The sequence below is a fragment of the Panthera leo genome, chromosome F3 (assembly GCF_018350215.1).
Source record: "Panthera leo isolate Ple1 chromosome F3, P.leo_Ple1_pat1.1, whole genome shotgun sequence".
NCBI lineage: Eukaryota > Metazoa > Chordata > Mammalia > Carnivora > Felidae > Panthera > Panthera leo.
This window is the reverse complement of record NC_056696.1, coordinates 55,909,813-55,926,178: the sequence shown is the minus strand read 5'-3', so window position 1 is coordinate 55,926,178 and position 16,366 is coordinate 55,909,813. Positions and strand designations below refer to the sequence as shown.

At 39.9% G+C, this 16,366-nt stretch overlaps 1 protein-coding gene across 3 annotated transcripts in view; it reads right to left on the bottom strand.

Moving 5' to 3' along the window:
- Positions 1–741: 741 nt before the first annotated feature.
- The window catches only part of TGFB2 (transforming growth factor beta 2), an 81,776-nt gene continuing 66,151 nt past the window's right edge, over positions 742–16,366 (bottom strand). Inside the window, exons 3-8 of one of the 3 annotated variants that reach the window (XR_006198881.1) lie at positions 10,196–10,328; positions 9,962–10,072; positions 8,283–8,460; positions 6,932–7,085; positions 3,318–3,566; positions 742–2,876 (exon numbers count right to left, since the gene is read on the bottom strand). Coding sequence is in view for 2 of the 3 variants with exons in the window: in XM_042925376.1 (XP_042781310.1) it covers positions 3,408–3,566; positions 6,932–7,085; positions 8,283–8,460; positions 9,962–10,072; positions 10,196–10,328 (735 nt within the window). In the remaining variant the exon portion in view is untranslated. Of the gene's footprint in view, positions 3,567–6,931; positions 7,086–8,282; positions 8,461–9,961; positions 10,073–10,195; positions 10,329–16,366 lie in introns of all 3 variants that reach the window. The other 2 variants (XM_042925376.1, XM_042925377.1) reach the window with 2 other exon arrangements.

Here is a 16,366-nt window from a genome sequence, read left to right as displayed (position 1 = left end):
AGATGAAACACAGAGGATCACAGAAAAGGGACTATTCTCTATTCTACCTAAACACTTGCATTGATGGTTTGTTTCCATGTGAGGTTTAGACAATGGGCACAAACTGGTTTTTTCATGAGATAAAGCAAGACAACCAGATTGAGCCCCGACTGCTTTTCTATTTGTTCCATTTATTAAGAGACTGGCAACTCACTTGCAAAGTCTGGTCTTATAGGCAACAGCCAAAGCACTTTGTGGGAACCAGGGTTTTTTGGTGCAGTGGTCTGGGTGAAACAGAGGAGTAGTTGCTCCCAACACCCATCCCAAAGAGCACGTGGCTCTTGTTGTATCTGGCTGGCTCCGCAACTATCCAAGTTATGGGGCTACAGGGGATACTGTCTAGACCGGTTCTTTTGGCCCTGGGGTTGGCAGAACATGGAACCAGAAAGCCGAGGCATGGCTCAAACATCTCTCTGCATTTTTTCTGGTAGACAGTCAAGCTGGATGGAAACTAAATCTCAAACAATGACCAAATAGCAATAAACAAGAGAATAAAAAGACTGCACAGGGCTTTCTTTAGTCCTTGGTACATATGCCCTGGCTCATGGGCTATAAACCATGACATTTCTGAAGTGAATATCCTTGAGAATAAGAGCACAGTCTTAAAGATGTATGACTTTCCCAGCTTGAGATGATTCTCATTGCAGGAGAGGTGTTCTCTAGTCTCAATGATAACACCATGATAGGAAAAACACATCAACATAGAATTGAAATAATTTATTTACCACTAGAGCACCACAAAACAGACATACATCATGTTAAAATACAGCATAATCAGTCATCAAAATACAAAACAGCTAATCTTATAGTCCATTTCTTTTTAAACCATGCCAACCAGAAAACTGTACTGCTGCTTAACATATAAAAACTGCAGCCCCACCCCACCCGTATACTAACATCTTCCCCTTCCCTCCCGCATCCCTCCCTGCCCGTGGCAATATTTACTTATGGGAAGTAAAGACCTTACAGAACCCCCAAACTTAAAAAAAAAAAAAAGATTCAAGAGATCTTAAAATAGAGCATTTAAAATATTATCAGTGCATTCATGAGGAAAGACAAAATAATACAAAACAAACGTCATTCTATCTGAGAGGAAAACACCTGCAGAAATAAAAGTGATTTACATAGAATTCATCGAAAATGGAAGGAAAAAAAATCAACACACTCATTTCTGGGATTGGGTTACACCCAACACAAAGACTGTTCACCAGTAGGGCGTCCCCCCTCTCGCTTTTCCAGTTTTCAAATTTGCGAATCCAATTTGTCATTTAATTAACGGCCAGGAAAAGTCAAACATCTAGAAGTACAGGTTATCAGACAATTTCACTTGGATTCGCACCTCGCCATCCTGCCCTTTAGGTGACGCTGCAAATATTCCATTGTTTTACCTGTTAACTTTTATCTTACAGTTGAATAAGGGACAATTGGCAAACTGTCATCTCCTACAAACCCTGGCGGAAGGGTACCTTCCCTGCAACGATGTGGCAAATCATTCATTTATTCAAGCAAGGTAAATTCTCGCCTCAGATCTAGAGAAGTCTCATTCAGAGAAAAAAATCACTTTTTGATCATGGGAGGATTTGGCTTGTACCTTTACAACCCTCAAAGAACACACATGAAAACCTTAACTTCCGTGAAATAAACTGAGTGACTTAGGCTGACCAGGGCGTTTTTTTTTTTTTTCTCCCTTAAAAAAGAAATCAAGAAATATGTAAATCTTTCCATTTCCCCCCTGAACACTAAAAACCTGATTAAAGGAAAAGATGTTTCCTATGAACTGTCTGATCTCTACTAACAATAGAATTCGGTGAGCATACTGTTTAAGCCAAGTTGCAGAAACCTTTCTTAACTCAGCCACAAAGATTCCGGGTTACAGTCAGATCCTTAGGCCTCTGCTAAAACTAAAATATTTCAGCTCAATTATGCATACATCTATAATATTCCCCAATTTTCCTAAAATAGAAGATTGTTAACATCTGAACTGATTAGTAAGGATGCTTAGAAGATGGAGGAAGACTACTGAACTTGAATCTGTCCTTTTTATAAAAGAAAATCTACAGGACAAGTGGACTCAGGTAGCTTATGTCATAATAATGGACAATGCACAAAGCACAGTGGAGGAAACACTATAAAACACATATTTGTAGTGCAAGTCAAACTATAGGGGCTTTACTCGAAAGTACTGGCCAGCTAAAGGAAACACACAGTTCTGAGCGATCATTAAAAATAGAGCCCCAATTTAAGTCCAATCTAAATCATAGTTGACATTATTACAGAACATTAAAAATATGGTAAAAATTTACACATTGCATGTAAAGTAGTTAACGTTTTGATTTAATAGTTTGCAAAGGAGATCTGCAGATGTGTTTCCAATTATACTGGCTTCTATACCCATCTATTATAATAATATAGGTACGGTTACATATATCTGAAACAAAGGAAAAAACCAATGGCATAGCTATACGGCAATACTCTCAGGTCTGAAGTTTGACCAGTACGTATCAAAAACATTTCAACATTTCACTGGTTTAACTAAACTGACAAAGAACCATTTACAATTAAAAAGAAAAAAAAATCTTCCAGACTTATTCTGACTGAAAGTTCCTTTATTAACAGGCTTTTCAGTTTTGAACCTTACAAGAAGCTTCCTTAGGCAGTTGGTACATAGCATGTGTTTTCAGGGTCTTTATCTTAATGCAGGCTGGCTTGGTCATATAATAACTCGCTTGGGTTTTCATCCCGTGAATATGACCCCTTTTTTTCTGGCTCGTTTGAGTTCAAGTTCCTTAAGCCATCCATGAGTTTCTGGCAAAGTATTTGGTCTCCACTTTATACACCTGTTTTATTTTCCAAGGGCAATGAAATGTTCGTTATATAGTAACACACAATAAATAACTCACCGTTAACTCTAAAGGTAAGAACGGGAAGGGTCCCTATTGCATAGCAATACAGAAAAATCAAGTGAGGCATGGGATAGGAAAAGTATGTACAGCAATTCCACTTAATGGGATTTTCCTGTTTGTTTGGTTGTTCCTTTCACATAATTAACACTAACAAATTCTTCCAGTGTTTATTTTTGTCTTAAAAAAAAAAAGGTTTTGCTTCTTGTCTCTCTCGCTTACAGAGTAGATGAAATGTAGAATAAAGCCTTCAATTTTTTGTTTTGTTTTGTTTCAGATGCCATTTTTAACAAACACAACCACAAACTTCCAACGTGTTTGAACTAGTACCGCTTTTTTCAAAATGTTTTTAACACTGTTGAAGCAAGGCTCTCTTACGTTTTCTTGTTACAAACATTGTCATTGTTCTTGTCGTCCTCATCATCATCACCACCATGTGATTATCGTCCTGCCACTTCTCCAAGAATCTTAGCTGCATTTGCAAGACTTTACAATCATATTTGAAAGCTGTTCAATCTTGGGTGTTTTGCCGATATAGTAGAGAATGGTTAGCGGTTCTAAATCCTGGGACACACAGCAAGGAGAAGCAGATGCTTCTGGGTTTATGGTGTTATATAAGCTGAGAACCTGAAAGGACACAGGAGAAGGAAGAAAACGTAGGAAAAGACCAAAAAAAAATGGGGTGGCAATTACTTTAAAAAGTACCATTCCATACTGTTATCTTATCAGTCACAGTACTCAGTAGACAATTTAAATTATTTTTGGTCAATTTCCTTCTCTTAACCCCCAATTATGGTCAACTTGATATGTGTTCCTAGTAATCACTGAATTCATCATTTTCCTACAGAATCCTTTTCTCATACATCGTAAACAGATGATTTTGTAGAAGCTCAGATTGCACAAAATCATTCATTCAACAGATTTTACAGTTTCCCCAATAATCCTTCACTTCGATCTCTACTTTGCTGCACATACTTACCTGGCCATCGAAAAAGCTGATCCTCTCAGTATCTGTTCTTGCATCTACACTTCTTTGTAACCTAGTGTATATTTCCAATTCCCACCTAGATTAGAGTTCCCTTGTGGTCAGAGATTCTCTGGACTTTGTTTTGACCTGATGGCCCTAGTAAGTCTTCTCTGGATGAAAGGAGACTCCTGCACTCGGTGAAGAAGTGAATATACGGAGAAGTAGAAGGATCACAGCTTTCATTAAAACTACCACCAAAGCTCTCGTCTACCCTTAGCCATAGAAAAAGACACCTGTCTGCAGTGTGAAACCTCTGTGCTGTGTCTTCTCAGGCCAATTTAGTATCACCTACATTTTCATTTAAAAGAGAAAAAGATGCAAGTCTTTTCACTTATCATTGCTTCATAAATACGATCGAGAGTTCAGCAGTTAAGAGTTAATCAAGAATGATATTAAAAGAAATCTGTATTTTTACGCATTCACTTTCTTACGTTTTGCTTCGAACAACAATGATAATCAACCCTCCATTTAGATTTCACGTGGCAAATGGTAGTGCCTAAGTTGGAGGGCGGATAGCCAGCCCTAAAATGGAATGAAGAGAAAGTTCTAGAGTTGGTTCTATGCCCCTAACTCCATTTTATATCAAAGGAGTATGTGACTTTTACCAGTGGAAGTATGTAGGTTCCCCAGTGATGATAAAGAGACATTTCCAAGGATTCCATTAATGTGTTAGGCAAACAGCAAGTGACCTTTTCCTCGACATTCACGGCCATTTTTTCAGCCTAAGACAGAAGGTCTGTTCAGTGCAGCAACACTGACTACTTTATTAAACTACCTCTGGCTCCCTGGGTAACTGTCCAAACCACATATTTGTGACCATGACAGTTATTCTTCCTCTCTCCTTGAAAAACAAGCATGGTCTCAGCCTTCACACACTCCCTCTGTGTATCAGGGAGGGGAATTATGTTTCTACTTGGCAATTGGGCCTTGCCCACATTACAGCTACTGTGGCCACAGCCCAGTTGAAGCAGGCTGGCCAGAGAGCTCAGACAAAGGGACAGACATGAGCAAGCTTTCCTCACATGGCCAAGCACATGGTCAGCCTGGAGTGCCAAAATCTACAGGGGAGTTGGGAAAACAGCTGAAGGAAGGAGAGTCCTATTTGTCAATTTAAAGTCGAGCATATGTAGGCATTTATAAATAAATAGACTTCATGTTCTGCTAGCACATGATTTTTCATATGCATTAAAGAGAAATTTTATAATGCAGATGGTCTAAAATAATTGATAACCCCAAAACTCTTGAATTCAGCTGAATGCATTATGTGATCCTTCTGGCAGCAGATTCATTTTCCTACCCTGCAGTGAAGGCAATTTTTCTAATGCCTCTTTAATAAGGAGATTTACAGAGGCATAACCCCAATGTGTAGCCACATTTCAGGAATTAAACTCAGTAAGACAGAGCAAACGGAGGCCTGGTTATAAAGCCAGGAAGCCTGCCTTCCAAATGCCTTCCAAGTTTTGGTTTGTCACCAACTGTTTGATCCGGGGCAAGTAATCTACACAATCTGGACCCGGATTTCTTTAGAAAAATGAGATGTTTGGACAAGATAACTTTCCATCTCTAAAACCCTACATTATGAGGTACCAGGAAAAAACACTTGGCTTGGACAGGCATCACTACACAGAAAAAGTCTTTGCTGATCTGGGCTACTAACCCATGACATCCAATCTAGGACTTGCTCTCTGAATTAGCCTTCTACCCTCACTGAAGTAACTTGACAGAATATTTAGATTCTTGTTCACTTTGGGTTATAAAGACTTGGAGATCCTAATTTTCAAATCATTTTCACTTATTTCATCATCTTGCTCTTTACATCTATTCTTGAGTTTGGCATTGTTATTTTAAAGATCATTTTTAACATAAACATTCCTTGTTACTGATAAGAAATTGAGGCTTAGAGAAGTTAAATGACTTTTTAATCTTTATTTTTTTTAATATAATTTATTGTCAAGTTAGCTAACATATAGTGAATACAGTGTGCTCTTGGCTTCGGGAGTAGATTCCCATGATTCATCGCTTATATACAATACCCAGTGTTCATCCCAACAAGTGCCCTCCTCAATGCCCACCACCCATTTTCCCTTTGCCCTTGCTGCCCCCGTCAACCCTCAGTTTGTTCTCCGTATTTAAGAGCCTCTTATGGTTTGCCTCCCTCTCTGTTTGTAACTATTTTTGTCCCTTCCCTTCTTCATGGTCTTCTGTTAAGTTTCTCAAGTTCCACATATGAGTGAAAACATACGCTATCTGTCTTTCTCTGACTGACTTATTTCACTTAGCATAATACCCTCCAGTTCCATCCACGTTGTTGCTGCAAATGGCAAGATTTCATTCTTTTTCATTGCCAAGTTTTATTCCATCCATTGTGTGTGTGTACACACACACACACACACACACACACAGACACACACACACCACATCTTCTTTATTCATTCATCAGTTGATGGACATTTGGGCTCTTTCCATAATTTGGCTATATAAATGACTTTTTAATTGCCATACGCTGGTGAGTCACGATGCCATGCCATCAGCTGAGGTCCTCAAAGTTTTCTTTACTATGACAGTCCCTGATGTAGGTGACAACAGGTCCTCGTTTAGATGGGGACCTGGGTCCCTTCACATCCTAGCTGTATATGTGACACTAAGTGACATATTGATTTTTTATAGCTACCAATCACTTACAGCTGTTGAGAATATAAGATAAAAAGAAAGCAATTAAACAACACTGTCTTCGGGTTGCCTATAATCTCATCGGGGAGGCAAAACCTACTCTTCAAACTGGTCATTGTTACTTCTGATTTCACCTGCAGCCGACATTCTTCCCCATCACTCAAAAGGATTTCTCCAGCACCCATTCAAGTGTGTTGAGGAGTGGGCACCAGGCTAATTAGAATTCACTGGACATACTCTCAGCAGGTACACATTAGCAACCCAAGAACAGAAGAGACACAAGCCAAATACTTACCCTACTGTGCTGAGTGTCTGAACTCCATAAATACGGGCAAGCTCCAGCACAGAAGTTGGCATTGTACCCTTTAGGTTCATGAATCCATTTCCACCCAAGATCCCTCTTGAAATCAATATAAAGTGGACGTAGGCAGCAATTATCCTGCACATTTCTGTTAGGAGAAAGAGCGGTGGAGATTTTAAAGCTGATTTCCCCCACCCCTCATTCCAAGTCAGAAAAATGACTCATTCACTCATTCAAATGGCATCCAATGGGCACATTTCATGGGCCAGGTTTGAATGGTTTTATAGTAATCTCGAACGACTTCCACGATGGAGTGTTACGATGATTTGCTGGACTATTTTCCCTTGTGAATTCTATACCCTGAGTCTTTTGGCCATACCCTTCAATGTCAAACCTTCCCTTAGAATGACTATATATATGCAGAGAGGTGGCTGGAAGAGATCAGTTTTGCCAACCAGCCTTGATTGTCCTTTCAAATATAAAATGAATCAAGTATGACAGCTATTTTCAAAGAACCACCTAAGACATTTTCCTTTGGGAATGAATCCTTCATTTTATCTCATGTCTCTTGATCCAGGAAGGAAACAGAGATCAAAAAACGTGGAGCCTTGCTTAGTGCAACCATCGACTGTAGCGAGCAAAAAAAGCCATTTTACTCATGAACTCTTGGAGCAGTTCTCATCAGTGAGAATCCCTCACTGCCCACCCCCCGCCCCAGCTCTCAAAATAAAAAGAGAAACTTCCTCTTATGAGGCTTGATAAGAAACCACAGGAGAACACTAGCACTCTCTCCACCATGAACTCTTATAAGAATGGGAAATAGATTTGAGTTGCCTTTAGTCCCTCATATTCTGTAGCTAACGACACAATAAATAGCATTCTGCTTCTATTTCTCTCATATCTGTTACTATGACAAAAGGTATGACCATGGGCACTCTACTGCTGGGGGTGGGGGAGGGGAGCGTTTTCCAATACAGATAGTGAGTCTTTCCAATTAAGGACCCATCACCATACCCCTCAAGTAAACTTATATTTGCTTTGGGGAGCAAAGAGCTCAATTTCTTCTTCAGCCCCCAGGTGCTTCCGAGAGATCTGGGAAACAACTTCAGGAGCTAATTTTCTGACTTCACCCTTGGTTCATTGCAAAAAGCCAATGACTACAACACAGAAAAACTGTTTTAAGCCTCTGGGAAGAATGACCTTGGGAGATATGATGGCTATACTGTACTGTATGTACCTGGCCTCAAGCAATAAGCGCAGTTTTTAGGTCAATTGGTAAGAAAGGGCAAAGGCAGTACAAGAGTTAACAGACATAATTACTTCGTCTTATTTTTATTTCCTTTACCTAAAACAATAGGCTGCATCCAAAGCACGCTTCTTCCGCCGGTTGGACTGTTGTGACTCAAGTCTGTAGGAGGGCAACAACATTAGCAGGAGGTGTGGGGTCTTTCCACTGTTTTTTTTCCTAGTGGACTTTATAGTTTTCTGATCACCACTGGTATATGTGGAGGTGCCATCAATACCTTGAAAAAATGCATTTGGGTAACAAACATTTAGCTTTACCTTCATCAAATATAACCAGCCTTTTTTTTTTTTCCTCTGTATACTGTCACAAATAGCAGTGATGACCACAACAGCATCATCACCTGGCTACAGTCATTCCCCACGTAAATAGGACATAAGAAGACAATTGGAGGTGACAAGGAACACTTCTAACTGCAGCTGCTCTCGTCAGGAGGCAGCTCGGTGTCCAAGTCAGGGCTTGTTGGTTATGAGGATCACTACAGAAGAGGCCTTTGACCATAGTCCAAGGGCAACCTAGGTCGTTTATTTTAGTCAACCCTCAGTTGAGGCCACGTTCAGTCCCTCAGCGACTGAAAAGAACATGCCTTGTCACCCACCAGTCCACTCTCTTCCTAAGACTACTAAACTCAGAAGATTTCTCTAATGAACATAACCCGAGACTTACACTAAATTGCAGTGAATTAGGTTCAAGTGAAACAGAAGTCACCCTTACCTAATGCTATTTTGGGAAGCGGCAAAGAAAGGGCTTTTTCACTTATTTTATGGCATCCTCAACACTTTCCTGATTCCATCTGAGATTTAGAAACTCGAGCTCCCCAAAGCATGCTCAAGAGACTGCCAGTTTAAGCATTTAATCTCCACACTCTAGAGCATCATGGCTAGGTTAGAGACTGAAATAAATCTCTAGACTTCTGGGAGTGTTTTTCCATGAGTAAGGGCCACTGTAGCCTTCTGCATGAGGATGAAGGTCTCAGGTGGTGGTGGTTGGGAAGGGAACTCAGCTCCCAGATGCGGTGGTATGGAGTCCATACAGCACTAGCCCGCAGCACACTTCCTTCTTAACGCTCATCTCCAAACTGGTTATCTAACAAGAGAAGTTGCCTCAAACCCTTGGTATCTCTTCACTCTCCTTGAACTTTGGCTAATCACTAAGAGGGGAGCAAAATAGGGGAAAACTAAAGACTTATAGTTATGTGTTTTTTAAATGATTATAAAAGTCTGATAAGGAAGCCGTTTGCTAGGAAAGGTGGAGTGTTCTGATCCGTATAAGGTTAGTTAAAGAGGCTGTGGTGTGAAGAGATTCCCTTCTGTGAAATACAGTTGTGAGCTCCCGACATTGGGTCTGGGGCATTATCAATGGATTTCCTTGAATGACCGCTATCGTCGTCTATAATACCAGCACGGGTGGAAAGTTGGTTCGCTTAAATGAAGACCAAAGGGGTTAACGGACTAGTAGTTTGGGAAGTTGATGAATCAGCCAGTTACTACTGCCCGGTCATCACCGGGCACTGAGCAACGTAAACAGGGAACCAATTCCTTTGTCCCAATCCTTTCTACCTTTATATATCTTTATCCAACCATTTTTTTTACCCACACAACTAAAACTCCCCAGGCCTCACCAAACAATCCCGATTTCACCTGCAAACTGATTTCGTCCCCCATGAGACTGTCAATATAGGCCCTTCCCTCCCCCACCTCAAATGACCAAGTTTCAGTTACCTGCAAATCTTGCTTCTAGCTCTTCACTTTTATTGGGAATGATGTAATTATTAGATGGTACAAAGGTGCAGCAGGGACAGTGTAAGCTTATTTTAAATCCCAGGTTTCTGTCTGGAAAACATGAAGTCAAGGAGGTCATTTGGATATGTGACAATACCCTTAAATCTGCAATCAACTTACAATAACTTAAGGTCACTGAACAGCTAGGGATGAACACAGAGGGTGGTCGTAAACCTTTATGGTGGAGCCATTCATGAACGGCGTCAGTTACATCGAAGGAAAGCCATTCGCCTTCTGCCCTTGTCTTCACGACTTTGCTGTCAATGTAGCGCTGGGTTGGAGACGTTAAGTCTTTGGATTTGAGAATCTGGGGAAGGAAAGGAGAGAGAAAGGAAAAAGCTCAGCTGGCATATGGACAGCATGCCTAACCCAAAACCATTAACGCTATTCCAATTCATTATCTAAACGTAGCTCCACTCTGGTATCATCCCCATGTATTGTCATTTAATAGCATGGCTGTGAGCATAAAAACATAACACCAGGCCATTTGCCATGAAAAAGAGAGCTACTAAGTCATCTGTGTGTTAGGATAAAGGTGACAGGAACCTTAAAGCCAAGTGTCTAAAAGAAAGTGACAGTAATTATTTTTACTTTGCTGATATAAGCTTTGCAAGATTTCAGCCATAAATTCTATTCCAATAAGTTAATGGCTTTGTTGTTCTGCTTCTCCATTTTTTTTTTAATTTGGGGAGCTGGAAGGTGGGGAGGGACAAGAGGAGCGGGCCAGTTCAGAGGATCCATGCCCACACTCTGGAAGGCTCTGAATTAGAAATCTCCTTCTAATAAAGACAAAAAGGTCTCACCCTGGTTTCTAAATCCACCAACATTAATATATGTGGCATGCCTCAGCTTTTGAGGTAAATCTCTAGCTGGGATTTTTACTCTCAATGTGACTTGTTATGATTTATAAAGATATTCCATATCCCACAGACCAAGAATGAATTTGGGCAGGAGCAGTCTGGCAGTGTGTATTAAGAGCCTGAAAGCAAATCAGCCTGAACACTGAGACTTCAGAAGGATTCATTTATTTCAAATACGTAAAAAGCAACTATAGGGTTTCTATAGGAAGTGAATATTTTATGTGGTTTTTAAAAATTCTGTCTGTCTTTAAATGATAGTGTTTTATGAACCAGTCAAACCAAGATCCCAGGTCTCCTAGAGCTTTATTAAATCCCTACCCAAACCTGTATCTTGCCTTTCCTTAGTACCTGGGGTCTCAAGCCCTATTATGTGATACCTGCCCCTCCTGATATTAAGTCTAACAACTCTGTGCTCATTTCATACATGTAGGTTTAGTCTCTCCATCAAGTTCATAAGCTTCCCCATGGCCATGATCACATCTTTGATTTGATGCCATTTCAAAGCACTGCACTCAATTTAATCACTATATATTACATGACTCTCTGAATACCCAGAAGACTTATTTACTCTCCTTTAAACCTTGCAAAACAAAAATGCATACTCTTCTTGCTGATTTCAAAATGAACTTTTCTTCCCTGTGTATACATGATTTGTTTCAGGTACTTTTACAACAAACGCTTTCTAAGATATTTGGCGTTATGGTCGACTTTTTTCTGGATTAAGTACATTGAGAAAAGGAGAGACATTCACACAATTGAATTTTGGGGGGCCTTCAGTGAATTTTAGACAAAACCTACTCTACGGTCTTGCCCCTGAGGTTCAACAAACCCCCACTAACTGAAGACAATCTAGAGGCAATCATGATTCTACCACAGGCAAGAGATGTTCTTTGTGAATTAAAGGAAGCAAGTAAACATGGCTTGAGGGCTGTGCTCACTGGGTTCTGGGCTTGGCACACATGATTTCATTTCATTTAATCCTCAAAACATTCCTGTAAAGTAGATTGAGGAAACAGAGACATGGGGAGGTTAAGTAACTCATGCAGTGCCTCATGGTGACCACGTATTGAGAGAGGATTCAAAACAATCCCCTAATTTTCCTGTCTCAGTGCTGGATTTTGAAGGCCAAAGAGTTATGGGGGTCAGTTTTGAATCATGATTCATGCTTACCCCTTTCCAGGTAACAAAAAACATTCAGTGATAGAAGCAGAGATTTTTTAATAAGATTATAATAAATGTTGGTACAAGACGGAAACATAACGTGTGGAATGTACACACAGTTAATGCAGTCATAAACCTATAACTTTAAAGGTACAGCTTAAGAGCAGTCCACTTCTCTGTAAATCAAACCATGTTTTGAAAACACTCCCAGTTGGGCAAATAAGACACTACACGTCCAATTCATGATTAATGGTATGATTAATCTAACCTAGGATAACAATGATATAACAATGGTTGAGAAGTTTTCAGCATTTCCATCTGCCTCACTGCTTAAAGATTAGTAGGAAATCCAGGGGCCCTTGGGTGGCTCGGTCAGTGGGGTGTCTCACTTCGGCTCAGGTCATGCATGATCTCATGGTGTGTGGGATCTAGATCCGCATCGGATTCTCTGCTGTCAACATGGGGCCCAGTGTCTCCCCCGCTTGCACGCGTGCTCTCTCTCTCAAAAGTAAACATTAAAAAAAGATTTGAAAAAATCAGTAGCAAATCCAGAACTCATTTTTCTGATGTTAAATTTCTTCCCCTCGTCAACCTCCTATAATGATGAATTATTTCACAATGCTTTTATTGGCTTTGCTCCTAATCAGCACATTGCTTTCGTTGTTGTATTAATTACATATTTTGCATATATAAAATATATCAAATGTCTATGATATCTAGCTCTGATATAAATATATAGAGAGTCCCACTGAAGACACAGAATTTGTTTTAACCACCACATTGACCAACTCAGCAGGGAGAACACAGACTGGCAAGTCCGTGAAAATTCTTCACCTAGAAAGAAGAGGTAAATTTAGATGATCTTGCTTTAAAGGCAGACCAAAACGGAGCGAGAAGATTCTGAAACTTGTTTTCTTTCTTAAATCTCATTTTCTAGTAAGTGCTCCCTCGGCCACAAAACGCCACGAGGTTCTGACAGCAGACAACTTCATATTCTCATAGGACTGAGAGGTTCTCTATGTCTTCTCACCAGCTCAAGAACAAGCCCATTTAAACCACCCAAGAATGACAGCTAGTTAGCTGCCCACTTCGGAAACAGAGAGGTGGCTTTGGTCTTGTGGGTTTGCTGTCTCAAACTTTATGGCCAAGGAGGTCTTAAACCGACTTGTTGCAGTGTAACTCCATTCTTTCTTACCCAGTCCTCAGTGGAAACAGGAAACAGCTGCTCTCCATCACTCATAGACTATCCCTCATATTCTTGGAGACTATTATTAAGTCCCCCTCAGCATGCCTGCTCTCTCTCTCTAAGCTAAATAAACCCTGTTCCTTTAGCCCATATTTAGAGGGGCAATTTCCCAAACCTTTAATCAGGTGGGTCACTAACTAGGATGAATGATGCTATATAAAAATACTCCTCCTACAGCTTCATGGTGCTGTTTCAAAACTGGCTAGAAAACCTTCTAATCACATCTCAGAGTCTCAAATCTTAACTTGAAAGGTATCTTCTTTCTAAGAATAGGCACAGCCTCCCTATTCCCTGTTTATCTTCCATTTATCACCCACACAAAATTCAACTGGAAGGGAAGAAAATCAGCCCACTGCTTTGATCGATTAGTACTTCCTTAAATTCAAGAGTTCATACAAAAATGACTAGATCGGTCAACTCCCCACTCTATTTTAGCTTTTGCTGTCTGTCTCTCTCCTATCTCCTAACAAGTGTATTGAATGTGAACAGTCATGGGTATGCAGCTGTTGTTTTTTCTAGAGCCAAAGTCGCTTCTAAATTCCTTTATAGATATTGTATCATGACCAAGATAGTTTAGTTGAACAGTAGAAGCTTTCTTAGCTGTCCTCCACTTAGCTGGCCAGATTAACCAGGATTCTCCATTTGTTCTGTAATATATATTAGCTTATGTTGGGGTTCATTTGCTGGAAAGCTACTCTCTACTATGTTCCAAGCACTTCTGATCTTACCCGTTGAGTCGTATGCTTAGCAAGTATCAATTGTACATGTTTCTAAACTTGTTTATGATAGCTGGACTTGATATTATAATTTTACAGGTGAATTAAATGGCCTAGAAATGATGAAATACAGGACCAAAAGTGAAGAGAGCTGTTGCTTCTGTGAAAACCAAGTTGAATGCTTTGGAAAGTCTTCATACATACAAGTTGCTTTAAAATAGTTTTTTGGGGAGTGCCTGGGTGGCTCAGTCGGTTGGGTGGCTGACTTTGGCTCAGGTCATGATCTCGCAGTCCGTGAGTTCTAGCCCCATGTCGGGCTCTGTGCTGACAGCTCAGAGCCTGGAGCCTGCTTCGGATTCTGTGTCTCCCTCTCTCTGACCCTCCCCTGTTCATGCTCTGTCTCTCCCTGTCTCAAAAATAAATAAACGTTAAAAAAAAAAAAAGTTTTTTTTTAACAGTTTGGTGGTTCCTCAAAAAGGTAAACATAGAATTATCATTTGATTCAGTGATTCCACTCCTAGTATATACCCCAAAGAACTGAAAGCAGGGACTCAAACAGATACTTGTACCCCAATGTTCATAGCAATGTTACTCATAATAGCTGAAAGATGAAAACAACCCAAAGTGTTCATCAATAGATATACAAACAATCTAAATAAAATGTAGTATATACACATAACAGAATATTATTCAGCCATAAAAATGAATGAAATTCTGACACATATTACAACATGGATGAATCTTGAAAACATCATGCTAAGGAAGCCTGGGAGGCTCAGTCGGTTAAGCGTCTGACCTTGATTTTGGCTCAGGTCATGATCTCACGGTTCATGAGATCGAGCCCCATGACTGGCTCTGCACTGGCAGCGTGGAGCCTGCTTGGGATTTTCTCTCTCCCTCACACATGCTCTCTGTCTTTCAAAATAAACATAAAAAAACAAAAAACAAACAAACAAAAAACCATTATGCTAAGTGAAATAAGCCAGACACAAAAGGACAAATATTACATGATTTCATTTACATAAGGCAGCTAGAATAGGCAAATTCATAGATATAGAAAGTGGAATAGAAGTTACCAGAAATGGAGGGTAGGTAAACAGGGAGTTATCATTTAATGGGTACAGAGTTTCTGTTTGGGATAATGGAAAATTTCTGGAAATATTCAGTAGTAATGGCTGTATGACGCTGTGAATGCACTTAATGCCACTGAATCAGGTACTTAAAAAATGGTTACAAGGTAAATTTTATGTATATTTTACCACAACAAATTTTTCTTCTGATTTTAGATGTCAGAGAGACAGCTATTGAAGAAATAACAATAGGAATAATCTGATAAAAACCTAGAAGGATCCTGCACACCCGTCGCTCAGCAAATTGGCCTGAAACTTCTTTCTTATTCAAAGAAACGAAAAACCCCAAATTGTAGATGATGCCTAATGGATGTTGTTCACGAAAAAAATACAACATGGGTTGGCAATAGGCAGAGTCAGCGTCCAAGAAAAGCCCTTGGCCTTTTATAAAAAACACATATATATGGTTTAAGTTAAAATACTCATCCCCCACACTCACTCACTCCTGTTTCTATAATCCGCCTGCCCCTTTGACTTTTTTCAAGTAACAGACCAACAACTGTTTCTGACCGAATTAGAAAAGACAGCTTCTAATACACTGACAATGAGATTTAGCTGTCTCTCACTTAGCTACCACCCACAGCGGTATGAATGTTACCTTCATTACATTATGGATATACACACATTATCTATAATACGTGCAAAATACCCACATACTGCCTTTGGCAAGGCAGTGAATTACAAGACTCCCTACACAAAAGGATCCATTCATCTCTCTGCCACTGGAAAGCAGCCAATCAAGAGTGGATGGAGGCAAAAGTCACTGATGTTACCCAATCTTTTGGGGGGAAAAGAAAGAAAGAAAGAAAGAAAGAACTAGATGCAAATTACAGCCAGAGGAAAGCTTAGTCTTAAAGGTATAATGTTGTAAATCAACTCAGGATTTGGCTTAGACACCAAGGGCGATACCCATTCCTCTCCTAGGAGAGGCTGCAAAGAGGTATAGAAAGCATTAGGTATTTTATTTTACTTTGCATATGCAAACATCAACGGACCCACAGGAAAACCAGGGGGCCAATTCAACCACACTTCTAATGGAAAGAGAAATGTAACAATAGGGCTGTAGAGAAAAACGGGATCCTGGTTAACCAGTTGTTGTTTTTAAAGGCATTTAATGTTTTTATTGTACTTAACATTTAAGTGTATTTAAATGTTTGCGGTTACTTGCACAAAGTGATTAGCAGATGCTGAATTAAGCGTTTACTCCATTGGCCACATTCTCCCAGATCTGC